This window comes from Scyliorhinus torazame, chromosome 5 (genome assembly GCF_047496885.1).
Source record: "Scyliorhinus torazame isolate Kashiwa2021f chromosome 5, sScyTor2.1, whole genome shotgun sequence".
Classification (NCBI taxonomy): Eukaryota; Metazoa; Chordata; class Chondrichthyes; order Carcharhiniformes; family Scyliorhinidae; genus Scyliorhinus; species Scyliorhinus torazame.
Window position 1 is genome coordinate 10,599,196 of NC_092711.1, and position 25,536 is coordinate 10,624,731.

The following is a 25,536-nucleotide window of genomic DNA, read 5'->3' on the forward strand; positions in this document are numbered from 1 at the left end:
CCAGTCCCTACACCCTCCCTATCTCTGTAACCTCCTCCAGTCCCTACAACCCTCCCTATCTCTGTAACCTCCTCCAGCCCCTACACCCCTCCATATCTCTGTAAACTCCTCCAGCCCCTACACCCCTCCCCATCTCTGTAACCTCCTCCAGTCCCTACACCCTCCCTATCTCTGTAACCTCCTCCAGCCCCTACACCCCTCCCTATCTCTGTAAACGTCTCCAGCCCCTACACCCCTCCCTATCTCTGTAACCTCCTCCAGCCCCTACACCCCTCCCTATCTCTGTAACCTTCTCCAGCCCCTACAACCCTCCCTATCTCTGTAACCTCCTCCAGTCCCCTATAACCCTCCCTATCTCTGTAACCTCATCCATCCCTATAACCCTCCCTATCTCTGTAACCTCCACCAGCTACTAGAATCCTCCCTATCTCAGTTACCTCCTGCAGTTCCTAACCTAGCCAGCCCCTCCACCCCTCCTTATCTCTGTAACCTCCTCCAGCCCCTGCACCCCGCCCTATCTCTGTAACCTCCTCCAGTCCCTACAACCCTCCCTATCTCTGTAACCTCCACCAGCCCCTAGAATCCTCCCTATCTCTGTAACCTCCTCCAGTTCCTAAAACCCTCCCTATCTCTGTAACCTCCTCCAGCCCCAAAAACCCTCCCTATCTCTGTAACATCCTCCCAGCCACGACACACCTCCCTATCTCTGTAACCTCCTCCAGCCCCAACACCACTCCCTAGCTCTGTAACCTCCTCCAGACCCTACAACCCTCCCTATCTCTGTAACCTCCTCCAGTCCCCTATAACCCTCCCTATCTCTGTAACCTCCTCCATCCCTATAACCCTCCCTATCTCTGTAACCTCCTCCAGCCACTACAACCCTCCCTATCTCTGTAACCTCCTCCAGTATCTAAAACCCTCCCTATCTCTGTAACCTCCTCCAGCCCCTAAAACCCTCCCTATCTCTGTAACCTCCTCCAGCCCCTACAACCCCTCCCTATCTCTGTAACCTCCTCCAGCCCCTACGACCCTCCCTATCTCTGTACCCTCCTCCAGCCCCTACACCCCTCCCCATCTCTGTAACCTCCTCCAGTCCCTACACCCTCCATATCTCTGTAAACTCCTCCAGCCCCTACACCCCTCCCCATCTCTGTAACCTCCTCCAGTCCCTACACCCTCCCTATCTCTGTAACCTCCTCCAGTCCCTACAACCCTCCCTATCTCTGTAACCTCCTCCAGCCCCTACACCCCTCCATATCTCTGTAAACTCCTCCAGCCCCTACACCCCTCCCCATCTCTGTAACCTCCTCCAGTCCCTACACCCTCCCTATCTCTGTAACCTCCTCCAGCCCCTACACCCCTCCCTATCTCTGTAAACGTCTCCAGCCCCTACACCCCTCCCTATCTCTGTAACCTCCTCCAGCCCCTACACCCCTCCCTATCTCTGTAACCTTCTCCAGCCCCTACAACCCTCCCTATCTCTGTAACCTCCTCCAGTCCCCTATAACCCTCCCTATCTCTGTAACCTCATCCATCCCTATAACCCTCCCTATCTCTGTAACCTCCACCAGCTACTAGAATCCTCCCTATCTCAGTTACCTCCTGCAGTTCCTAACCTAGCCAGCCCCTCCACCCCTCCTTATCTCTGTAACCTCCTCCAGCCCCTGCACCCCGCCCTATCTCTGTAACCTCCTCCAGTCCCTACAACCCTCCCTATCTCTGTAACCTCCACCAGCCCCTAGAATCCTCCCTATCTCTGTAACCTCCTCCAGTTCCTAAAACCCTCCCTATCTCTGTAACCTCCTCCAGCCCCAAAAACCCTCCCTATCTCTGTAACATCCTCCCAGCCACGACACACCTCCCTATCTCTGTAACCTCCTCCAGCCCCAACACCACTCCCTAGCTCTGTAACCTCCTCCAGACCCTACAACCCTCCCTATCTCTGTAACCTCCTCCAGTCCCCTATAACCCTCCCTATCTCTGTAACCTCCTCCATCCCTATAACCCTCCCTATCTCTGTAACCTCCTCCAGCCACTACAACCCTCCCTATCTCTGTAACCTCCTCCAGTATCTAAAACCCTCCCTATCTCTGTAACCTCCTCCAGCCCCTACAACCCTCCCTATCTCTGTAACCTCCAGCCCCTTATACCCTCCCTATCTCTGTAACCTCCTCCAGCCCCTAAAACCCTCCGTAACTCTGTAACCTCCTCCAGTCCACTATAACCCTCCCTAACTCTGTAACCTCCTCCAGCCCCTAAGCACCGAACTGTCAGAGGGTCAGTACTGAGGGAGCGCTGCACTGTCAGAGGGTCAGTACTGAGGGAGTGCCGCACTGTCAGAGGGTCAGTACTGAGGGAGCGCCGCACTGTCAGAGGGTCAGTACTGAGGGAGTGCCGCACTGTCGGAGGGTCAGTACTGAGGGAGTGCCGCACTGTCAGAGGGTCAGTACTGAGGGAGTGCCGCACTGTCAGAGGGTCAGTACTGAGGGAGTGCCGCACTGTCAGAGGGTCAGTGCTGAGGGAGTGCCGCACTGTCAGAGGGTCAGTACTGAGGGAGTGCCGCACTATCAGAGGGTCAGTGCTGAGGGAGTGCCGCACTGTCAGGGGGTCAGTACTGAGGGAGCGCCACACTGTCAGAGGGTCAGTACAGAGGGAGCGCCGCACTGTCAGAGGGTTAGTACTGAGGGAGCGCCGCACTGTCAGTGGGTCAGTACTGAGGGAGCGCTGCACTGTGAGAGGGTCAGTACTGTAGGAGTGCTGCACTGTCAGAGGGTCAGTACTGAGGGAGTGCCGCACTGTAAGAGGTTGAGTACTGAGGGAGCGCCGCACTGTCAGAGGGTCAGTATTGAGTAAGTGCGGCACTGTCAGAGGGTCAGTACTGAGTGAGTGACGCACTGTCAGAGGGTCTGTACTGAGGGAGCGCCGCACTGTCAGAGGGTCAGTACTGAGGGAGCGCTGCACTGTCAGAAGGTCAGTACTGAGGGAGTGCCGCACTGTCAGAGGGTCAGTACTGAACGAGTGCCGCACAGTCAGAGGGTCAGTACTGAGGGAGTGCTGCACTGTCAGAGGATCAGTACTGAGGGAGTGCTGCTCTGTCAGAGCGTCAGTACTGAGGGAGCGCCGCACTGTCAGAGGGTCAGTACTGAACGAGTGCCGCACTGTCAGAGGGTCAGTACTGAGGGAGTGCTGCACTGTCAGAGGATCAGTACTGAGGGAGTGCTGCTCTGTCAGAGCGTCAGTACTGAGGGAGCGCCGCACTGTCAGAGGGTCAGTACTGAGGGAGTGCCGCATTGTCAGAGGGTCAGTACTGAGGGAGTGCCGCACTGTCAGAGGGTCAGATCTGAGACGGCGCTGCACTGTCAGAGGGTCCTGACTGAAGGAGTGCTGCACTGTCAGAGGGTCAGTACTGAGGGAGTGCCGCACTGTCAGAGGGTCTGTACTGAGGGAGTGCCGCACTGTCAGAGGGTCTGTACTGAGGAAGTGCTGCACTGTCAGAGGGTCAGTACTGAGGGAGTGCGGCACTGTCAGAGGGTCAGTACTGAGGGAGTGCCGCACTGTCAGAGGGTCAGTACTGAGGGAGTGCCGCACTGTCAGAGGGTCTGTACTGAGGGAGTGCTGCACTGTCAGAGGGTCAGTACTGAGGGAGTGCCGCACTGTCAGAGGGTCAGTACTGAGGGAGTGCCGCACTGTCAGAGGGTCAGTACTGAGGGAGTGCTGCACTGTCAGAGGGTCAGTACTGAGGGAGTGCTGCACTGTCAGAGGGTCAGTACTGAGGGAGTGCTGCACTGTCAGAGGGTCAGTACTGACGGAGTGCCGCACTGTCAGAGGGTCAGTACTGAGGGAGTGCCGCACTGTCAGAGGGTCAGTACTGAGGGAGTGCCGCACTGTCAGAGGGTCTGTACTGAGGGAGTGCTGCACTGTCAGAGGGTCTGTACTGAGGGAGTGCCGCACTGTCAGAGGGTCAGTACTGAGGGAGTGCTGCATTGTGGGAAGGTCAGTACTGAGGGAGTGCCGCACTGTCAGAGGTTCAGTACTGAGGGAGTGCCGCACTGTCAGAGGGTCAGTACCGAGGGAGACCCGCACTGTCAGAGGGTCACTACTGAGGGAGTGCCGCACTGTCAGAGGGTCAGTACTGAGGGAGTGCTGCATTGTGGGAAGGTCAGTACTGAGGGAGTGCTGCATTGTGGGAGGTTCCTATCTGTAAGATAGTGCAGTTCGTGCCTCAGTGACAACCCAGCTCCCTCGCACTGCCCGGTCCATTCTACCCTAACCTGGGCCGATCACCTGTAACTTACACCATGATGTTCCGTCCTTGATGTCCATCTGAACCGCCAGCTTTGCCTGCTCCACACTCGCAAAGACATTCCTGGAATAGTCATCGCCGTGAGCACGGACCTGTCGCAGCACCATGGAGAGGTTCCGCAGCGACACCTTGTTCTTACACTGTGAGGGAGAAGGACAGGAGGGGCTGAACGAGGAGCGAGGGGCTGAACGAGGAGCGAGGGGCTGAACGAGGAGCGAGGGGCTGAACGAGGAGCGAGGGGCTGAACGAGGAGCGAGGGGCTGAACGAGGAGCGAGGGGCTGAACGAGGAGCGAGGCAGCATGCTCCAGACCGAGTCTCGACAGAGCCGGACGCAGTGCTCCAGACTGGGTCTAGACAGAGCTGGACGCAGTGCTCCAGACCGAGTCTAGACAGAGCCGGACGCAGTGCTCCAGACTGGGTCTAGACAGAGCTGGACGCAGTGCTCCAGACCGAGTCTAGACAGAGCCGGACGCAGTGCTCCAGACTGGGTCTAGACAGAGCCGGACGCAGTGCTCCAGACTGGGTCTAGACAGAGCTGGACGCAGTGCTCCAGACTGGGTCTAGACAGAGCCGGACGCAGTGCCCCAGACTGGGTCTAGACAGAGCCGGACGCAGTGCCCCAGACTGGGTCTAGACAGAGCCGGACGCAGTGCTCCAGACTGGGTCTCGACAGAGCTGGACGCAGTGCTCCAGACTGGGTCTAGACAGAGCCGGACGCAGTGCTCCAGACTGGGTCTCGACAGAGCCGGACGCAGTGCTCCAGACTGGGTCTAGACAGAGCCGGACGCAGTGCTCCAGACTGGGTCTCGACAGAGCCGGACGCAGTGCTCCAGACTGGGTCTAGACAGAGCCGGACGCAGTGCCCCAGACTGGGTCTAGACAGAGCCGGACGCAGTGCTCCAGACTGGGTCTAGACAGAGCTGGACGCAGTGCCCCAGACTGGGTCTAGACAGAGCCGGACGCAGTGCTCCAGACTGGGTCTAGACAGAGCTGGACGCAGTGCTCCAGACTGGGTCTAGACAGAGCCGGACGCAGTGCCCCAGACTGGGTCTAGACAGAGCCGGACGCAGTGCCCCAGACTGGGTCTCGACAGAGCCGGACGCAGTGCTCCAGACCGGGTCTAGACAGAGCCGGACGCAGTGCTCCAGACTGGGTCTAGACAGAGCCGGACGCAGTGCCCCAGACTGGGTCTAGACAGAGCCGGACGCAGTGCTCCAGACTGGGTCTAGACAGAGCCGGACGCAGTGCTCCAGACCGAGTCTAGACAGAGCCGGACGCAGTGCCCCAGACGGGGTCTAGACAGAGCTGGACGCAGTGCCCCAGACTGGGTCTAGACAGAGCCGGCCGCAGTGCTCCAGACTGGGTCTAGACAGAGCCGGACGCAGTGCCCCAGACGGGGTCTAGACAGAGCCGGACGCAGTGCTCCAGACTGGGTCTAGACAGAGCCGGACGCAGTGCCCCAGACTGGGTCTAGACAGAGCCGGACGCAGTGCTCCAGACTGGGTCTAGACAGAGCCGGACGCAGTGCTCCAGACTGGGTCTAGACAGAGCCGGACGCAGTGCCCCAGACTGGGTCTAGACAGAGCCGGACGCAGTGCTCCAGACTGGGTCTAGACAGAGCCGGACGCAGTGCTCCAGACTGGGTCTAGACAGAGCCGGACGCAGTGCCCCAGACTGGGTCTAGACAGAGCCGGACGCAGTGCCCCAGACTGGGTCTAGACAGAGCCGGACGCAGTGCTCCAGACTGGGTCTAGACAGAGCCGGACGCAGTGCCCCAGACTGGGTCTAGACAGAGCCGGACGCAGTGCCCCAGACTGGGTCTAGACAGAGCCGGACGCAGTGCCCCAGACTGGGTCTAGACAGAGCCGGACGCAGTGCCCCAGACTGGGTCTAGACAGAGCCGGACGCAGTGCTCCAGACTGGGTCTAGACAGAGCCGGACGCAGTGCCCCAGACTGGGTCTAGACAGAGCCGGACGCAGTGCTCCAGACTGGGTCTAGACAGAGCCGGACGCAGTGCCCCAGACTGGGTCTAGACAGAGCCGGACGCAGTGCCCCAGACTGGGTCTAGACAGAGCCGGACGCAGTGCCCCAGACTGGGTCTAGACAGCCGGACGCAGTGCTCCAGACTGGGTCTAGACAGAGCCGGACGCAGTGCTCCAGACTGGGTCTCGACAGAGCCGGACGCAGTGCTCCAGACTGGGTCTAGACAGAGCCGGACGCAGTGCCCCAGACTGGGTCTAGACAGAGCCGGACGCAGTGCTCCAGACTGGGTCTAGACAGAGCCGGACGCAGTGCTCCAGACAGAGTCTAGACAGAGCCGGACGCAGTGCTCCAGACAGAGTCTAGACAGAGCCGGACGCAGTGCCCCAGACGGGGTCTAGACAGAGCCGGACGCAGTGCTCCAGACTGGGTCTAGACAGAGCCGGACGCAGTGCTCCAGACTGGGTCTAGACAGAGCCGGACGCAGTGCTCCAGACTGGGTCTAGACAGAGCTGGACGCAGTGCCCCAGACTGGGTCTAGACAGAGCTGGACACAGTGCTCCAGACTGGGTCTAGACAGAGCCGGACGCTGTGCTCCAGACTGGGTCTCGACAGAGCCGGACGCAGTGCCCCAGACTGGGTCTAGACAGAGCCGGACGCAGTGCTCCAGACCGAGTCTAGACAGAGCCGGACGCAGTGCCCCAGACTGGGTCTAGACAGAGCCGGACGCAGTGCTCCAGACTGGGTCTCGACAGAGCCGGACGCAGTGCTCCAGACTGGGTCTAGACAGAGCCGGACGCAGTGCCCCAGACTGGGTCTAGACAGAGCCGGACGCAGTGCTCCAGACTGGGTCTAGACAGAGCCGGACGCAGTGCTCCAGACTGGGTCTAGACAGAGCCGGACGCAGTGCTCCAGACTGGGTCTAGACAGAGCTGGACGCAGTGCTCCAGACTGGGTCTAGACAGAGCCGGACGCAGTGCCCCAGACTGGGTCTAGACAGAGCCGGACGCAGTGCTCCAGACAGAGTCTAGACAGAGCCGGACGCAGTGCCCCAGACTGGGTCTAGACAGAGCCGGACGCAGTGCCCCAGACTGGGTCTAGACAGAGCCGGACGCAGTGCTCCAGACAGAGTCTAGACAGAGCCGGACGCAGTGCCCCAGACTGGGTCTAGACAGAGCCGGACGCAGTGCCCCAGACTGGGTCTAGACAGAGCCGGACGCAGTGCCCCAGACTGGGTCTAGACAGAGCTGGACGCAGTGCCCCAGACTGGGTCTAGACAGAGCCGGACGCAGTGCTCCAGACTGGGTCTAGACAGAGCCGGACGCAGTGCCCCAGACTGGGTCTAGACAGAGCCGGACGCAGTGCCCCAGACCGGGTCTAGACAGGGCCGGACGCAGTGCCCCAGACCGGGTCTAGACAGGGCCGGACGCAGTGCTCCAGACTGGGTCTAGACAGAGCCGGACGCAGTGCTCCAGACTGGGTCTAGACAGAGCCGGACGCAGTGCCCCAGACTGGGTCTAGACAGAGCCGGACGCAGTGCCCCAGACCGGGTCTAGACAGGGCCGGACGCAGTGCTCCAGACTGGGTCTAGACAGAGCCGGACGCAGTGCTCCAGACTGGGTCTAGACAGAGCCGGACGCAGTGCTCCAGACTGGGTCTAGACAGAGCCGGACGCAGTGCCCCAGACTGGGTCTAGACAGAGCCGGACGCAGTGCTCCAGACTGGGTCTAGACAGAGCCGGACGCAGTGCTCCAGACTGGGTCTAGACAGAGCCGGACGCAGTGCCCCAGACTGGGTCTAGACAGAGCCGGACGCAGTGCCCCAGACCGGGTCTAGACAGAGCCGGACGCAGTGCTCCAGACTGGGTCTAGACAGAGCTGGACGCAGTGCCCCAGACTGGGTCTAGACAGAGCCGGACGCAGTGCCCCAGACTGGGTCTAGACAGAGCCGGACGCAGTGCTCCAGACTGGGTCTAGACAGAGCCGGACGCAGTGCTCCAGACTGGGTCTAGACAGAGCCGGACGCAGTGCCCCAGACTGGGTCTAGACAGAGCCGGACGCAGTGCTCCAGACTGGGTCTAGACAGAGCCGGACGCAGTGCCCCAGGCGGGGTCTAGACAGAGCCGGACGCAGTGCTCCAGACTGGGTCTAGACAGAGCCGGACGCAGTGCTCCAGACTGGGTCTAGACAGAGCCGGACACAGTGCTCCAGACTGGGTCTAGACAGAGCCGGACGCAGTGCTCCAGACTGGGTCTAGACAGAGCCGGACGCAGTGCCCCAGACTGGGTCTAGACAGAGCCGGACGCAGTGCCCCAGACCGGGTCTAGACAGAGCCGGACGCAGTGCCCCAGACTGGGTCTAGACAGAGCCGGACGCAGTGCCCCAGACTGGGTCTAGACAGAGCCGGACGCAGTGCTCCAGACTGGGTCTAGACAGAGCCGGACGCAGTGCTCCAGACTGGGTCTAGACAGAGCCGGACGCAGTGCTCCAGACTGGGTCTAGACAGAGCCGGACGCAGTGCTCCAGACTGGGTCTAGACAGAGCCGGACGCAGTGCTCCAGACTGGGTCTAGACAGAGCCGGACGCAGTGCTCCAGACTGGGTCTAGACAGAGCCGGACGCAGTGCCCCAGACTGGGTCTAGACAGAGCCGGACGCAGTGCCCCAGACTGGGTCTAGACAGAGCTGGACGCAGTGCTCCAGACTGGGTCTAGACAGAGCCGGACGCAGTGCTCCAGACTGGGTCTAGACAGAGCCGGACGCAGTGCTCCAGACTGGGTCTAGACAGAGCCGGACGCAGTGCCCCAGACTGGGTCTAGACAGAGCCGGACGCAGTGCTCCAGACTGGGTCTAGACAGAGCCGGACGCAGTGCCCCAGACTGGGTCTAGACAGAGCCGGACGCAGTGCTCCAGACTGGGTCTAGACAGAGCCGGACGCAGTGCTCCAGACTGGGTCTAGACAGAGCCGGACGCAGTGCTCCAGACTGGGTCTAGACAGAGCCGGACGCAGTGCTCCAGACTGGGTCTAGACAGAGCCGGACACAGTGCTCCAGACTGGGTCTAGACAGAGCCGGACGCAGTGCTCCAGACTGGGTCTAGACAGAGCCGGACGCAGTGCCCCAGACTGGGTCTAGACAGAGCCGGACGCAGTGCCCCAGACTGGGTCTAGACAGAGCCGGACGCAGTGCCCCAGACTGGGTCTAGACAGAGCCGGACGCAGTGCTCCAGACTGGGTCTAGACAGAGCTGGACGCAGTGCCCCAGACTGGGTCTAGACAGAGCTGGACGCAGTGCTCCAGACTGGGTCTAGACAGAGCCGGACGCAGTGCCCCAGACTGGGTCTAGACAGAGCCGGACGCAGAGCCCCAGACTGGGTCTAGACAGAGCCGGACGCAGTGCTCCAGACTGGGTCTAGACAGAGCCGGACGCAGTGCCCCAGACTGGGTCTAGACAGAGCCGGACGCAGTGCTCCAGACTGGGTCTAGACAGAGCCGGACGCAGTGCTCCAGACTGGGTCTAGACAGAGCCGGACGCAGTGCCCCAGACTGGGTCTAGACAGAGCCGGACGCAGTGCTCCAGACTGGGTCTAGACAGAGCTGGACGCAGTGCTCCAGACTGGGTCTAGACAGAGCCGGACGCAGTGCTCCAGACTGGGTCTAGACAGAGCCGGACGCAGTGCTCCAGACTGGGTCTAGACAGAGCCGGACGCAGTGCCCCAGACTGGGTCTAGACAGAGCCGGACGCAGTGCCCCAGACTGGGTCTAGACAGAGCCGGACGCAGTGCTCCAGACTGGGTCTAGACAGAGCCGGACGCAGTGCCCCAGACTGGGTCTAGACAGCCGGACGCAGTGCCCCAGACTGGGTCTAGACAGAGCCGGACGCAGTGCTCCAGACTGGGTCTAGACAGAGCCGGACGCAGTGCCCCAGACTGGGTCTAGACAGAGCCGGACGCAGTGCCCCAGACTGGGTCTAGACAGAGTCGGACGCAGTGCTCCAGACTGGGTCTAGACAGAGCCGGACGCAGTGCTCCAGACTGGGTCTAGACAGAGCCGGACGCAGTGCCCCAGACTGGGTCTAGACAGCCGGACGCAGTGCCCCAGACTGGGTCTAGACAGAGCCGGACGCAGTGCTCCAGACTGGGTCTAGACAGAGCCGGACGCAGTGCCCCAGACTGGGTCTAGACAGAGCCGGACGCAGTGCTCCAGACTGGGTCTAGACAGAGCCGGACGCAGTGCTCCAGACTGGGTCTAGACAGAGCCGGACGCAGTGCTCCAGACTGGGTCTAGACAGAGCCGGACGCAGTGCTCCAGACTGGGTCTAGACAGAGCCGGACGCAGTGCTCCAGACTGGGTCTAGACAGAGCTGGACGCAGTGCTCCAGACTGGGTCTAGACAGAGCCGGACGCAGTGCCCCAGACTGGGTCTAGACAGAGCCGGACGCAGTGCTCCAGACTGGGTCTAGACAGAGCTGGACGCAGTGCTCCAGGCTGGGTCTAGACAGAGCCGGACGCAGTGCCCCAGACTGGGTCTAGACAGAGCCGGACGCAGTGCTCCAGACTGGGTCTAGACAGAGCCGGACGCAGTGCTCCAGACTGGGTCTAGACAGAGCCGGACGCAGTGCCCCAGACTGGGTCTAGACAGAGCCGGACGCAGTGCTCCAGACTGGGTCTAGACAGAGCCGGACGCAGTGCTCCAGACTGGGTCTAGACAGAGCCGGACGCAGTGCCCCAGACTGGGTCTAGACAGAGTCGGACGCAGTGCTCCAGACTGGGTCTAGACAGAGCCGGACGCAGTGCTCCAGACTGGGTCTAGACAGAGCCGGACGCAGTGCCCCAGACTGGGTCTAGACAGAGCCGGACGCAGTGCTCCAGACTGGGTCTAGACAGAGCCGGACGCAGTGCTCCAGACCGAGTCTAGACAGAGCCGGACGCAGTGCTCCAGACTGGGTCTAGACAGAGCCGGACGCAGTGCTCCAGACTAGGTCTAGACAGAGCCGGACGCAGTGCTCCAGACTGGGTCTAGACAGAGCCGGACGCAGTGCTCCAGACTGGGTCTAGACAGAGCCGGACGCAGTGCTCCAGACTGGGTCTAGACAGAGCCGGACGCAGTGCTCCAGACTGGGTCTAGACAGAGCCGGACGCAGTGCTCCAGACTGGGTCTAGACAGAGCTGGACGCACTGCCCCAGACTGGGTCTAGACAGAGTTGGACGCAGTGCAGCAGACCGAGCCTGGATCGCCCCCCCCCCCCTCACGCAGCTCTCCAGACAGGCTCCAGCCCCCCCCCCTCCCCCCCGCCGCCTCACGTGGCTGAGCGCTCCGGAGAAACACGTCTTGGCTGCAGCGATGTCCCCCTTCTTCCAGTACACCTCCCCCAGCTGGTTCCAGGCCTCCACCAGGCTGGGGTCCAACTTGACGGCCCTGGACAGGGCCTCCTCCGCCTGGGGCCTGTAGTCCGCCACCACATTGAGGGCTTTCCCCCTCAGCATCAGCAGCTGGGCCTTGTTGTGGGATGAGCCTGTGGGGGAGGGGTGGGGGGGAAGAGAGAGAGGGGGGGAGAGAGAGAGGGGTAGAGACAGGGAGATGGGGGAGAGGGAGAGACGGGGGGAGAGAGAGAGAGAGAGACAGAGAGTGACAGGAAGAGAGAGAGGGAGAGAGTGACAGAGATGGGGAGAGAGAGACAGGGAGATAGAGAAGGACAGGGAGAGAGAGAGAGAAAGAGGCGGGAAGCGAGAGAGACGAGGGGAGAGACGGGAGGGGGGGGAGGGAGAGACAGCGAGGGACAGGGAGAGAGAGAGGGAGATGGGGAGAGAGAGAGTGAGAGAGAGACGGGAGGAGAGGGAGCGAGAGAGATGGGGAGAGAGAGACAGGGAGATAGAGAAGGACAGGGAGAGAGAGAGAGAAAGAGACGGGAAGCGAGAGAGACGAGGGGAGAGACGGGGGGGGGGGGGGGGGGAGAGAGAGGGAGAGACGGGGGAGGGAGAGAGAGAGATGGGGAGAGAGACGGGGGAGAGAGAGAGAGAGAGAGAGACGGGGGAGAGAGAGAGAGAGATGGGGGGAGAGAGAGAGAGAGATGGGGGGAGAGGGAGAGAGAGAGACAGGGAGAGAGAGGGACAGGGAGAGAGATGGACAGGGGGAGAGGGAGAGAGATGGGGAGAGGGAGAGACGGGGAGAGAGAGAGTGAGAGAGACAGGGAGAGAGAGAGAGCGAGACGGGGAGAGAGAAAGAGACAGGAAGAGAGAGAAAGACGGGGAGAGAGAGAGACGGGAAGAGAGAGACGGGGGAGAGAGAGAGACAGGGAGAGAGTGAGAGAGATGGGGAGAGAGACGGGGGGAGAGGGAGAGAGAGAGAGATGGGGAGAGGGAGAGAGAGAGAGAGAGAGACAGGGTGAGAGAGAGAGAGACGGGAAGAGGGAGAGAGAGAGAGAGAGAGAGAGAGACAGGGTGAGAGAGAGACGGGAAGAGAGAGAGAGAGACGGGGAGAGAGATTGAGATCGGGAAAGAGAGAGAGACGGGAAGAGAGAGAGCGAGACGGGGGTGAGGGAGAGACGGGGAGAGAGAGAGAGACAGGGAGAGAGAGGGTGGGAGAGAGAGTGGGGGGAAGAGAGGGGGACATAAAGAGGGAGACAGAGAGAGAGAGTAATTTAATTATCTTAAGCATTTGGATGCGGTGTTTGCTGACAGCTGATTGATTCAGACGGACCCTGTGGCGAGATAGTAGAGTGATAATGCTAATCTTTCTTTTCAAACTGATCGGGAGCTGGGTGATAGATTACCCTCGGACTCCAGACTGTCGGAAAGATCGGGCTGGAAGGTGTCCGATAGAGATCCAGACCCGCCAAAGCCTGCCCACCATCTACAAGGACACAAGCCAGGAGTGCGATGGGAGACTCCCCACTTGCCTGGATGAGCGCGGCTCCCAACCACACTCGAGAAGCTCGACACCATCCGGGACAAACAGCCCCGCTCGATCGACACGCTGGCCACCGACATTCACCCCCTCCCCCCCGACGCAGCCCTGTGCTCCTTCGACAGCACCTCCCAAACCCACGGCCATTACCGTCCAGAAGGACGAGGGGGGGTAGCAGACACACGGGGATTCTGACCCAGCCGCAGCGAAGGAGCGGCCGATATATTCCCCAGTCGGGATGGTGAGTGATTCGGAGGGGAACTTCCAGGTGGTGGGGTCCCCCGACAGCCCACCTTGTCGCTGTAACCTCCTCCAGCACCTACCACCCTCCCTATCAAAGAATTTACAGTGCAGAAGGAGGCCATTTGGCCCATCGAGTCTGCACCGGCTCTTGGAAAGAGCAGCCTACCCAAGGTCCACACCTCCACCCTATCCCCATAACCCAGCAACCCCACCCAACACTAAGGGCAATTTTGGACACTAAGGGCAATTTATCATGGCCAATCCACCTAACCTGCACATCTTTGGACTGTGGGAGGAAACCGGAGCACCCGGAGGAAACCCACGCAGGCACGGGGAGGATGTGCAGACTCCGCACAGACAGTGACCCAGCGGGGAATCGAACCTGGGACCCTGGAGCTGTGAAGCAATTGTGCTACCCACAATGCTACCGTGCTGTTATCTCTGTAACCTCCAGCCCCCTACAACCCTCGCTATCTCTGTAACCTCCTCCGGCCCCCTCTGCTGCCCTCGTCCATCTAGACAGTAACGGCCGTGGCTTTGGAAGGAGCTGCTCCAGCAATACTACTCGAGAAATAGTGTTGGGGAGGGCAGCACGGTGGGGCAGTGGTTAGCACTGGGACAGCGGCGATGAGGACCCGGGTTTGAATCCCGGCCCTGGGTCACTGTCCGTGTGGAGTTTGCACATTCTCCCCGTGTGTGCGCAGGTCTCCCACAACCCAAAGATGTGCAAGGTCGGTGGACTGGCCTCGCTAAATTGCCCCCTTAATTGGAATACTCTAAATTAATAAAAAAAGAAATGGTGTTGGGAAAACTGATGGGATTGAAGGCGGATAAATCCCCAGGGCCAGAGAATCTGCATCCCAGAGTGAAAGATGAATGAAAATCGCTTATTGCCAGAAGTAGGCTTCAAATGAAAAGCCCCTAGTCCCCACATTCCGGCGCCTGTTCGGGGAGGCTGTTACGGGAATCGAACCGTGCTGCTGGCCTGCCTTGGTCTGCTTTCAAAGCCAGCGATTTAGCCCAGTGCTAAACAGCCCCTAAGTATTTAAGGGGGTGGCCCTGGAAATAGTGGACGCATTGGTGGTCACCGTCTAGAGGCTCTGGAACTGTCCCTGCAGATTGGAGGGTAGCTCACGTCACTCCGATATTCAAACAGGGAGGTAAGAGAGAAATCAGGGAATTATGGACCAGTAAACCGAACATCGGTAGTGGGGACAATTCTGTCAGAGCCGTTATCAGCGATTTCATAGCAGAGCACTTCGAAAACAGTGGCAGGATCGGACACAGTCAGCATGGATTTAATAATAGTCTTTATTGTCACAAGTAGGCTTACATTAACACTGCAATGAAGTTACAGTGAAAAGCCCCTAGTCGCCACATTCCGGCGCCTGTTCGGGTACACAGAGGGAGAATTCAGAGAGTCCAATTCACCTAACAGCACGTCTTTCAGGACTTGTGGGAGGAAACCGGAGCTCCCGGAGGAAACCCACGCGCACACGGGGAGAACGTGCAGACTCCGCACAGATTGTGACCCAACGGGGAATCGAACCTGGGACCCTGGTGCTGTGAAGCAGCAGTGCTAGATAGGGAGGCTTGTAGGGGCTGGAGGAGGTTTCAGAGATAGGGAGGGCTGTAGGGGCTGGAGGAGGTTACAGAGATAGGGAGGGTTGTAGGAACTGGAGGAGGTTACAGAGATAGGGAGGGTTGTAGGGGACTGGAGGAGGTTACAGAGATAGGGAGGGTTGTAGAGGCTGGAGGAGGTTACAGAGATAGGGAGGGTTGTAGGGGATGGAGGAGGTTACAGAGATAGGAAAGGGTGTAGGGACAGGAGGAGCTTACAGAGATAGGGAGGGATTGTAGGGGCTGGAGGAGGTTACAGAGATAGTGATGGTTGTAGGTTCTCGAGAAGGTTACAGAGATAGGGAGGGTTGTAGGGGCTGGAGGAAGTTAGAGATAGGGAGTGTTGTAGGGGGCTGGAGGAGGTTACAGAGATAGGGAGGGTTGTAGGGACTGGAGGAGTTAACAGAGATAGGGAGGGGTGTAGGGGGCTGAAGGAGGTTACAGAGATAGGGAGGGTTGTACGGGCTGGAGGAGGTTTCAGAGATAGGGAGGGTTGTAGGGGCTGGAGGGGGTTACAGAGATAGGGAGGGGTGTAGGGGGCTGGAGGAGGTTACAGAGATAGGGATGCGTGTAGGGGGCTGGAGGAGGTTACAGAGATAGGGAGGGATTGTAGGGGCTGGAGGAGGTTACAGAGATAGTGAGGGTTGTAGGTTCTCGAGAAGGTTACAGAGATAGGGAGGGTTGTAGGGGCTGGAGGAGGTTAGAGATAGGGAGTGTTGTAGGGGGCTGGAGGAGGTTACAGAGATAGAGAGGGTTGTAGGGACTGGAGGAGGTTACAGAGATAGGGAGGGGTGTAGGGGACTGAAGGAGGTTACAGAGATAGGGAGGGTTGTAGGGGCTGGAGGAGGTTTCAGAGATAGGGAGGGTTGTAGGGGCTGGAGGAGGTTACAGAGATAGGGAGGGGTGTAGGGGGCTGGAGGAGGTTACAGAGATAGGGAAGGTGTAGGGGGCTGGAGGAGGTTACAGAGATAGGGAGGGTTGTAGGTTCTCGAGAAGGTTACAGAGATAGGAAGGGTTGTAGGGGACTGGAGGAGGTTACAGAGATAGGGAGGGTTGTAGGGACTGGAGGAGTTAACAGAGATAGGGAGGGGTGTAGGGGGCTGAAGGAGGTTACAGAGATAGGGAGGGTTGTACGGGCTGGAGGAGGTTTCAGAGATAGGGAGGGTTGTAGGGGCTGGAGGGGGTTACAGAGATAGGGAGGGGTGTAGGGGGCTGGAGGAGGTTACAGAGATAGGGATGCGTGTAGGGGGCTGGAGGAGGTTACAGAGATAGGGAGGGATTGTAGGGGCTGGAGGAGGTTTCAGAGATAGTGAGGGTTGTAGGTTCTCGAGAAGGTTACAGAGATAGGGAGGGTTGTAGGGGCTGGAGGAGGTTAGAGATAGGGAGTGTTGTAGGGGGCTGGAGGAGGTTACAGAGATAGAGAGGGTTGTAGGGACTGGAGGAGGTTACAGAGATAGGGAGGGGTGTAGGGGGCTGGAGGAGGTTACAGAGATAGGGAAGGTGTAGGGGGCTGGAGGAGGTTACAGAGATAGGGAGGGTTGTAGGTTCTCGAGAAGGTTACAGAGATAGGGAGGGTTGTAGGGACTGGAGGAGTTAACAGAGATAGGGAGGGGTGTAGGGGGCTGAAGGAGGTTACAGAGATAGGGAGGGTTGTACGGGCTGGAGGAGGTTTCAGAGATAGGGAGGGTTGTAGGGGCTGGAGGGGGTTACAGAGATAGGGAGGGGTGTAGGGGGCTGGAGGAGGTTACAGAGATAGGGATGCGTGTAGGGGGCTGGAGGAGGTTACAGAGATAGGGAGGGATTGTAGGGGCTGGAGGAGGTTACAGAGATAGTGAGGGTTGTAGGTTCTCGAGAAGGTTACAGAGATAGGGAGGGTTGTAGGGGCTGGAGGAGGTTAGAGATAGGGAGTGTTGTAGGGGGCTGGAGGAGGTTACAGAGATAGAGAGGGTTGCAGGGACTGGAGGAGGTTACAGAGATAGGGAGGGGTGTAGGGGACTGAAGGAGGTTACAGAGATAGGGAGGGTTGTAGGGGCTGGAGGAGGTTTCAGAGATAGGGAGGGTTGTAGGGGCTGGAGGAGGTTACAGAGATAGGGAGGGGTGTAGGGGGCTGGAGGAGGTTACAGAGATAGGGAAGGTGTAGGGGGCTGGAGGAGGTTACAGAGATAGGGAGGGTTGTAGGTTCTCGAGAAGGTTACAGAGATAGGGAGGGTTGTAGGGGACTGGAGGAGGTTACAGAGATAGGGAGGGGTGTAGGGGGCTGGAGGAGGTTACAGAGATAGGGAGGGGTGCAGGGGGCTGGAGGAGGTTACAGAGATAGGGAGGGGTGTAAGGACTGGAGGAGGTTACAGAGATAGGGAGGGGTGTAGGGGGCTGGAGGAGGTTACAGAGATAGGGAAGGGTGTAGGGGGCTGGAGGAGGTTACAGAGATAGGGAGGGATTGTAGGGGTTGGAGGAGGTTACAGAGATAGTGAGGGTTGTAGGTTCTCGAGAAGGTTACAGAGATAGGGAGGGTTGTAGGGACTGGAGGAGGTTACAGAGATAGGGAGGGGTGTAGGGGGCTGAAGCATGTTACAGAGATAGGGAGGGTTGTAGGGGCTGGAGGAGGTTACAGAGATAGGGAGGGTGTAGGGGGCTGGAGGAGGTTACAGAGATAGGGAGGGGTGTAGGGGGCTGAAGGAGGTTACAGAGATAGGGAGGGTTGTAGGGGCTGGAGGAGGTGACAGAGATAGGGAGGGTTATAGGGACTGGAGGAGGTTACAGAGATAGCGGGTGGTGTTGGGGGCTGAAGGAGATTACAGAGATAGGGAGGGTTGTAGGGGGCTGGAGGAGGTTACAGAGATAGGGAGGGGTGCAGGGGGCTGGAGGAGGTTACAGAGATAGGGAGGGGTGTAGGGACTGGAGGAGGTTACAGAGATAGGGAGGGTTGTAGGGGGCTGGAGGAGGGTATGGAGATAGGGAGGGGTGCAGGGGGCTGGAGGAGGTTACGGAGATAGGGAGGGGTGCAGGGAGCTGGAGGAGGTTACAGAGATAGGGAGGGGTTTAGGGGGCTGGAGGAGGTTGCAGAGATAGGGAGGGGTGTCGGGGATGGAGGAGGTTACAGAGATAGGGAGGGTTGTAGGGGATGGAGGAGGTTACAGACATAGGGAGGCTGGTAGGGGCTGGAGGAGGTTTTTGAGATAGGGAGGGCTGTAGGGGCTGGAGGAGGTTACAGAGATAGGGAGGGTTGTAGGAACTGGAGGAGGTTACAGAGACAGGGAGGGTTGTACGGGGCAGGAGGAGGTATGGAGATAGGGAGGGGTGCAGGGGGATGGAGGAGGTTACAGAGATAGGGAGGTGTGTAGGGGCTGGGGGAGGTTACAGAGATAGGGAGGGTTGTAGGAGTTGGAGGAGGTTACAGAGATAGGGAGGGGTGTAGGGGCTGGAGGAGGTTACAGAGATAGGGAGGGTTGTAGGTGCTGGAGGAGGTTACAGAGATAGAGAGGGGTGTAGAGGGCTGGAGGAGGTTACAGAGATAGGGAGGGGTGTAGGGGACTGGAGGAGGTTACAGAGATAGGGAGGGCTGTAGGGGCTGGAGGAGGGTACAGAGATAGGGAGGGTTGTAGGAGCTGGAGGGGTTACAGAGATAGGGAGGGGTGTAGGGGACTGGAGGAGGTTACAGAGATAGGGAGGGGTGTAGGGGCTGGAGGATGTAGCAGAGATAGGGAGGGTTGTAGGGGCTGGAGGAGGTTACAGAGATAGGGAGGGTTGTAGGTTCTCGAGAAGGTTACAGAGATAGGGAGGGTTGTAGGATGCTGGAGGAGGTTAGAGATAGGGAGGGTTGTAGGGGGCTGGAGGAGGTTACAGAGATAGGGAGGGTTGTAGGGACTGGAGGAGGTTACAGAGATAGGGAGGGGTGTAGGGGGCTGAAGGAGGTTACAGAGATAGGGAGGGTTGTAGGGGCTGGAGGATATTACAGAGATAGGGAGGGGTGTAGGGGGCTGGAGGAGGTTACAGAGATAGGGAGGGGTGTAGGGGACTGGAGGAGGTTACAGAGATAGGGAGGGGTGTAGGGGACTGGAGGAGGTTACAGAGATAGGGAGGGGTGTAGGGGACTGGAGGAGGTTCCAGAGACAGGGAAGGTTGTACGGGGCAGGAGGAGGTATGGAGATAGGGAGGGGTGCAGGGGGCTAGAGGAGGTTACAGAGATAGAGAGGGGTGCAGGGGGCTGGAGGAGGTTAGAGAGATAGGGAGGGGTGTAGGGACTGGAGGAGGTTACAGAGATAGGGAGGGTTGTGGGGGGCTGGAGGAGGGTATGGAGATAGGGAGGGGTGCAGGGGGCTGGAGGATGGTACGGAGAGAGGGAGGGTTGTAGGGGCTGGAGGAGGTTACAGATATAGGGAGGGGTGTAGGGGCTGGAGGAGGTTACAGAGATAGGGAGGGTTGTAGGGGCTGGAGGAGGTTACAGAGATAGGGAGGGTTGTAGGGGCTGGAGGGGGTTACAGAGATAGGGAGGGGTGTAGGGGGCTGGAGGAGGTTACAGAGATAGGGATGCGTGTAGGGGGCTGGAGGAGGTTACAGAGATAGGGAGGGATTGTAGGGGCTGGAGGAGGTTACAGAGATAGTGAGGGTTGTAGGTTCTCGAGAAGGTTACAGAGATAGGGAGGGTTGTAGGGGCTGGAGGAGGTTAGAGATAGGGAGTGTTGTAGGGGGCTGGAGGAGGTTACAGAGATAGAGAGGGTTGTAGGGACTGGAGGAGGTTACAGAGATAGGGAGGGGTGTAGGGGACTGAAGGAGGTTACAGAGATAGGGAGGGTTGTAGGGGCTGGAGGAGGTTTCAGAGATAGGGAGGGTTGTAGGGGCTGGAGGAGGTTACAGAGATAGGGAGGGGTGTAGGGGGCTGGAGGAGGTTACAGAGATAGGGAAGGTGTAGGGGGCTGGAGGAGGTTACAGAGATAGGGAGGGTTGTAGGTTCTCGAGAAGGTTACAGAGATAGGGAGGGTTGTAGGGGACTGGAGGAGGTTACAGAGATAGGGAGGGTTGTAGGGACTGGAGGAGTTAACAGAGATAGGGAGGGGTGTAGGGGGCTGAAGGAGGTTACAGAGATAGGGAGGGTTGTACGGGCTGGAGGAGGTTTCAGAGATAGGGAGGGTTGTAGGGGCTGGAGGGGGTTACAGAGATAGGGAGGGGTGTAGGGGGCTGGAGGAGGTTACAGAGATAGGGATGCGTGTAGGGGGCTGGAGGAGGTTACAGAGATAGGGAGGGATTGTAGGGGCTGGAGGAGGTTACAGAGATAGTGAGGGTTGTAGGTTCTCGAGAAGGTTACAGAGATAGGGAGGGTTGTAGGGGCTGGAGGAGGTTAGAGATAGGGAGTGTTGTAGGGGGCTGGAGGAGGTTACAGAGATAGAGAGGGTTGTAGGGACTGGAGGAGGTTACAGAGATAGGGAGGGGTGTAGGGGGCTGGAGGAGGTTACAGAGATAGGGAAGGTGTAGGGGGCTGGAGGAGGTTACAGAGATAGGGAGGGTTGTAGGTTCTCGAGAAGGTTACAGAGATAGGGAGGGTTGTAGGGACTGGAGGAGTTAACAGAGATAGGGAGGGGTGTAGGGGGCTGAAGGAGGTTACAGAGATAGGGAGGGTTGTACGGGCTGGAGGAGGTTTCAGAGATAGGGAGGGTTGTAGGGGCTGGAGGGGGTTACAGAGATAGGGAGGGGTGTAGGGGGCTGGAGGAGGTTACAGAGATAGGGATGCGTGTAGGGGGCTGGAGGAGGTTACAGAGATAGGGAGGGATTGTAGGGGCTGGAGGAGGTTACAGAGATAGTGAGGGTTGTAGGTTCTCGAGAAGGTTACAGAGATAGGGAGGGTTGTAGGGGCTGGAGGAGGTTAGAGATAGGGAGTGTTGTAGGGGGCTGGAGGAGGTTACAGAGATAGAGAGGGTTGCAGGGACTGGAGGAGGTTACAGAGATAGGGAGGGGTGTAGGGGACTGAAGGAGGTTACAGAGATAGGGAGGGTTGTAGGGGCTGGAGGAGGTTTCAGAGATAGGGAGGGTTGTAGGGGCTGGAGGAGGTTACAGAGATAGGGAGGGGTGTAGGGGGCTGGAGGAGGTTACAGAGATAGGGAAGGTGTAGGGGGCTGGAGGAGGTTACAGAGATAGGGAGGGTTGTAGGTTCTCGAGAAGGTTACAGAGATAGGGAGGGTTGTAGGGGACTGGAGGAGGTTACAGAGATAGGGAGGGGTGTAGGGGGCTGGAGGAGGTTACAGAGATAGGGAGGGGTGCAGGGGGCTGGAGGAGGTTACAGAGATAGGGAGGGGTGTAAGGACTGGAGGAGGTTACAGAGATAGGGAGGGGTGTAGGGGGCTGGAGGAGGTTACAGAGATAGGGAAGGGTGTAGGGGGCTGGAGGAGGTTACAGAGATAGGGAGGGATTGTAGGGGTTGGAGGAGGTTACAGAGATAGTGAGGGTTGTAGGTTCTCGAGAAGGTTACAGAGATAGGGAGGGTTGTAGGGACTGGAGGAGGTTACAGAGATAGGGAGGGGTGTAGGGGGCTGAAGGAGGTTACAGAGATAGGGAGGGTTGTAGGGGCTGGAGGAGGTTACAGAGATAGGGAGGGTGTAGGGGGCTGGAGGAGGTTACAGAGATAGGGAGGGGTGTAGGGGGCTGAAGGAGGTTACAGAGATAGGGAGGGTTGTAGGGGCTGGAGGAGGTGACAGAGATAGGGAGGGTTATAGGGACTGGAGGAGGTTACAGAGATAGCGGGTGGTGTTGGGGGCTGAAGGAGATTACAGAGATAGGGAGGGTTGTAGGGGGCTGGAGGAGGTTACAGAGATAGGGAGGGGTGCAGGGGGCTGGAGGAGGTTACAGAGATAGGGAGGGGTGTAGGGACTGGAGGAGGTTACAGAGATAGGGAGGGTTGTAGGGGGCTGGAGGAGGGTATGGAGATAGGGAGGGGTGCAGGGGGCTGGAGGAGGTTACGGAGATAGGGAGGGGTGCAGGGGGCTGGAGGAGGTTACAGAGATAGGGAGGGGTTTAGGGGGCTGGAGGAGGTTGCAGAGATAGGGAGGGGTGTCGGGGATGGAGGAGGTTACAGAGATAGGGAGGGTTGTAGGGGATGGAGGAGGTTACAGACATAGGGAGGCTTGTAGGGGCTGGAGGAGGTTTCAGAGATAGGGAGGGCTGTAGGGGCTGGAGGAGGTTACAGAGATAGGGAGGGTTGTAGAAACTGGAGGAGGTTACAGAGACAGGGAGGGTTGTACGGGGCAGGAGGAGGTATGGAGATAGGGAGGGGTGCAGGGGGATGGAGGAGGTTACAGAGATAGGGAGGTGTGTAGGGGCTGGGGGAGGTTACAGAGATAGGGAGGGTTGTAGGAGTTGGAGGAGGTTACAGAGATAGGGAGGGGTGTAGGGGCTGGAGGAGGTTACAGAGATAGGGAGGGTTGTAGGTGCTGGAGGAGGTTACAGAGATAGAGAGGGGTGTAGAGGGCTGGAGGAGGTTACAGAGATAGGGAGGGGTGTAGGGGACTGGAGGAGGTTACAGAGATAGGGAGGGCTGTAGGGGCTGGAGGAGGGTACAGAGATAGGGAGGGTTGTAGGAGCTGGAGGGGTTACAGAGATAGGGAGGGGTGTAGGGGACTGGAGGAGGTTACAGAGATAGGGAGGGGTGTAGGGGCTGGAGGATGTAGCAGAGATAGGGAGGGTTGTAGGGGCTGGAGGAGGTTACAGAGATAGGGAGGGTTGTAGGTTCTCGAGAAGGTTACAGAGATAGGGAGGGTTGTAGGATGCTGGAGGAGGTTAGAGATAGGGAGGGTTGTAGGGGGCTGGAGGAGGTTACAGAGATAGGGAGGGTTGTAGGGACTGGAGGAGGTTACAGAGATAGGGAGGGGTGTAGGGGGCTGAAGGAGGTTACAGAGATAGGGAGGGTTGTAGGGGCTGGAGGATATTACAGAGATAGGGAGGGGTGTAGGGGGCTGGAGGAGGTTACAGAGATAGGGAGGGGTGTAGGGGACTGGAGGAGGTTACAGAGATAGGGAGGGGTGTAGGGGACTGGAGGAGGTTACAGAGATAGGGAGGGGTGTAGGGGACTGGAGGAGGTTCCAGAGACAGGGAAGGTTGTACGGGGCAGGAGGAGGTATGGAGATAGGGAGGGGTGCAGGGGGCTAGAGGAGGTTACAGAGATAGAGAGGGGTGCAGGGGGCTGGAGGAGGTTAGAGAGATAGGGAGGGGTGTAGGGACTGGAGGAGGTTACAGAGATAGGGAGGGTTGTGGGGGGCTGGAGGAGGGTATGGAGATAGGGAGGGGTGCAGGGGGCTGGAGGATGGTACGGAGAGAGGGAGGGTTGTAGGGGCTGGAGGAGGTTACAGATATAGGGAGGGGTGTAGGGGCTGGAGGAGGTTACAGAGATAGGGAGGGTTGTAGGGGCTGGAGGAGGTTACAGAGATAGGGAGGGTTGTAGGGGCTGGAGGGGGTTACAGAGATAGGGAGGGGTGTAGGGGGCTGGAGGAGGTTACAGAGATAGGGATGCGTGTAGGGGGCTGGAGGAGGTTACAGAGATAGGGAGGGATTGTAGGGGCTGGAGGAGGTTACAGAGATAGTGAGGGTTGTAGGTTCTCGAGAAGGTTACAGAGATAGGGAGGGTTGTAGGGGCTGGAGGAGGTTAGAGATAGGGAGTGTTGTAGGGGGCTGGAGGAGGTTACAGAGATAGAGAGGGTTGTAGGGACTGGAGGAGGTTACAGAGATAGGGAGGGGTGTAGGGGACTGAAGGAGGTTACAGAGATAGGGAGGGTTGTAGGGGCTGGAGGAGGTTTCAGAGATAGGGAGGGTTGTAGGGGCTGGAGGAGGTTACAGAGATAGGGAGGGGTGTAGGGGGCTGGAGGAGGTTACAGAGATAGGGAAGGTGTAGGGGGCTGGAGGAGGTTACAGAGATAGGGAGGGTTGTAGGTTCTCGAGAAGGTTACAGAGATAGGGAGGGTTGTAGGGGACTGGAGGAGGTTACAGAGATAGGGAGGGTTGTAGGGACTGGAGGAGTTAACAGAGATAGGGAGGGGTGTAGGGGGCTGAAGGAGGTTACAGAGATAGGGAGGGTTGTACGGGCTGGAGGAGGTTTCAGAGATAGGGAGGGTTGTAGGGGCTGGAGGGGGTTACAGAGATAGGGAGGGGTGTAGGGGGCTGGAGGAGGTTACAGAGATAGGGATGCGTGTAGGGGGCTGGAGGAGGTTACAGAGATAGGGAGGGATTGTAGGGGCTGGAGGAGGTTACAGAGATAGTGAGGGTTGTAGGTTCTCGAGAAGGTTACAGAGATAGGGAGGGTTGTAGGGGCTGGAGGAGGTTAGAGATAGGGAGTGTTGTAGGGGGCTGGAGGAGGTTACAGAGATAGAGAGGGTTGTAGGGACTGGAGGAGGTTACAGAGATAGGGAGGGGTGTAGGGGGCTGGAGGAGGTTACAGAGATAGGGAAGGTGTAGGGGGCTGGAGGAGGTTACAGAGATAGGGAGGGTTGTAGGTTCTCGAGAAGGTTACAGAGATAGGGAGGGTTGTAGGGACTGGAGGAGTTAACAGAGATAGGGAGGGGTGTAGGGGGCTGAAGGAGGTTACAGAGATAGGGAGGGTTGTACGGGCTGGAGGAGGTTTCAGAGATAGGGAGGGTTGTAGGGGCTGGAGGGGGTTACAGAGATAGGGAGGGGTGTAGGGGGCTGGAGGAGGTTACAGAGATAGGGATGCGTGTAGGGGGCTGGAGGAGGTTACAGAGATAGGGAGGGATTGTAGGGGCTGGAGGAGGTTACAGAGATAGTGAGGGTTGTAGGTTCTCGAGAAGGTTACAGAGATAGGGAGGGTTGTAGGGGCTGGAGGAGGTTAGAGATAGGGAGTGTTGTAGGGGGCTGGAGGAGGTTACAGAGATAGAGAGGGTTGCAGGGACTGGAGGAGGTTACAGAGATAGGGAGGGGTGTAGGGGACTGAAGGAGGTTACAGAGATAGGGAGGGTTGTAGGGGCTGGAGGAGGTTTCAGAGATAGGGAGGGTTGTAGGGGCTGGAGGAGGTTACAGAGATAGGGAGGGGTGTAGGGGGCTGGAGGAGGTTACAGAGATAGGGAAGGTGTAGGGGGCTGGAGGAGGTTACAGAGATAGGGAGGGTTGTAGGTTCTCGAGGTTACAGAGATAGGGAGGGTTGTAGGGGACTGGAGGAGGTTACAGAGATAGGGAGGGGTGTAGGGGGCTGGAGGAGGTTACAGAGATAGGGAGGGGTGCAGGGGGCTGGAGGAGGTTACAGAGATAGGGAGGGGTGTAAGGACTGGAGGAGGTTACAGAGATAGGGAGGGGTGTAGGGGGCTGGAGGAGGTTACAGAGATAGGGAAGGGTGTAGGGGGCTGGAGGAGGTTACAGAGATAGGGAGGGATTGTAGGGGTTGGAGGAGGTTACAGAGATAGTGAGGGTTGTAGGTTCTCGAGAAGGTTACAGAGATAGGGAGGGTTGTAGGGACTGGAGGAGGTTACAGAGATAGGGAGGGGTGTAGGGGGCTGAAG

General features: G+C 58.7%; 1 protein-coding gene across 1 annotated transcript in view; it reads right to left on the minus strand.

The window, feature by feature from the left end:
* Window positions 1-4,251: 4,251 nt before the first annotated feature.
* Window positions 4,252-25,536, minus strand: part of ttc5 (tetratricopeptide repeat domain 5) — a 62,858-nt gene continuing 41,573 nt past the window's right edge. Inside the window, exons 3-4 of the mRNA XM_072501596.1 lie at window positions 11,584-11,795; window positions 4,252-4,443 (exon numbers count right to left, since the gene is read on the minus strand). Of these exons, the coding sequence (XP_072357697.1) occupies window positions 4,267-4,443; window positions 11,584-11,795 (389 nt within the window). The 3' untranslated portion in view covers window positions 4,252-4,266. The remainder of the gene's footprint in view (window positions 4,444-11,583; window positions 11,796-25,536) is intronic.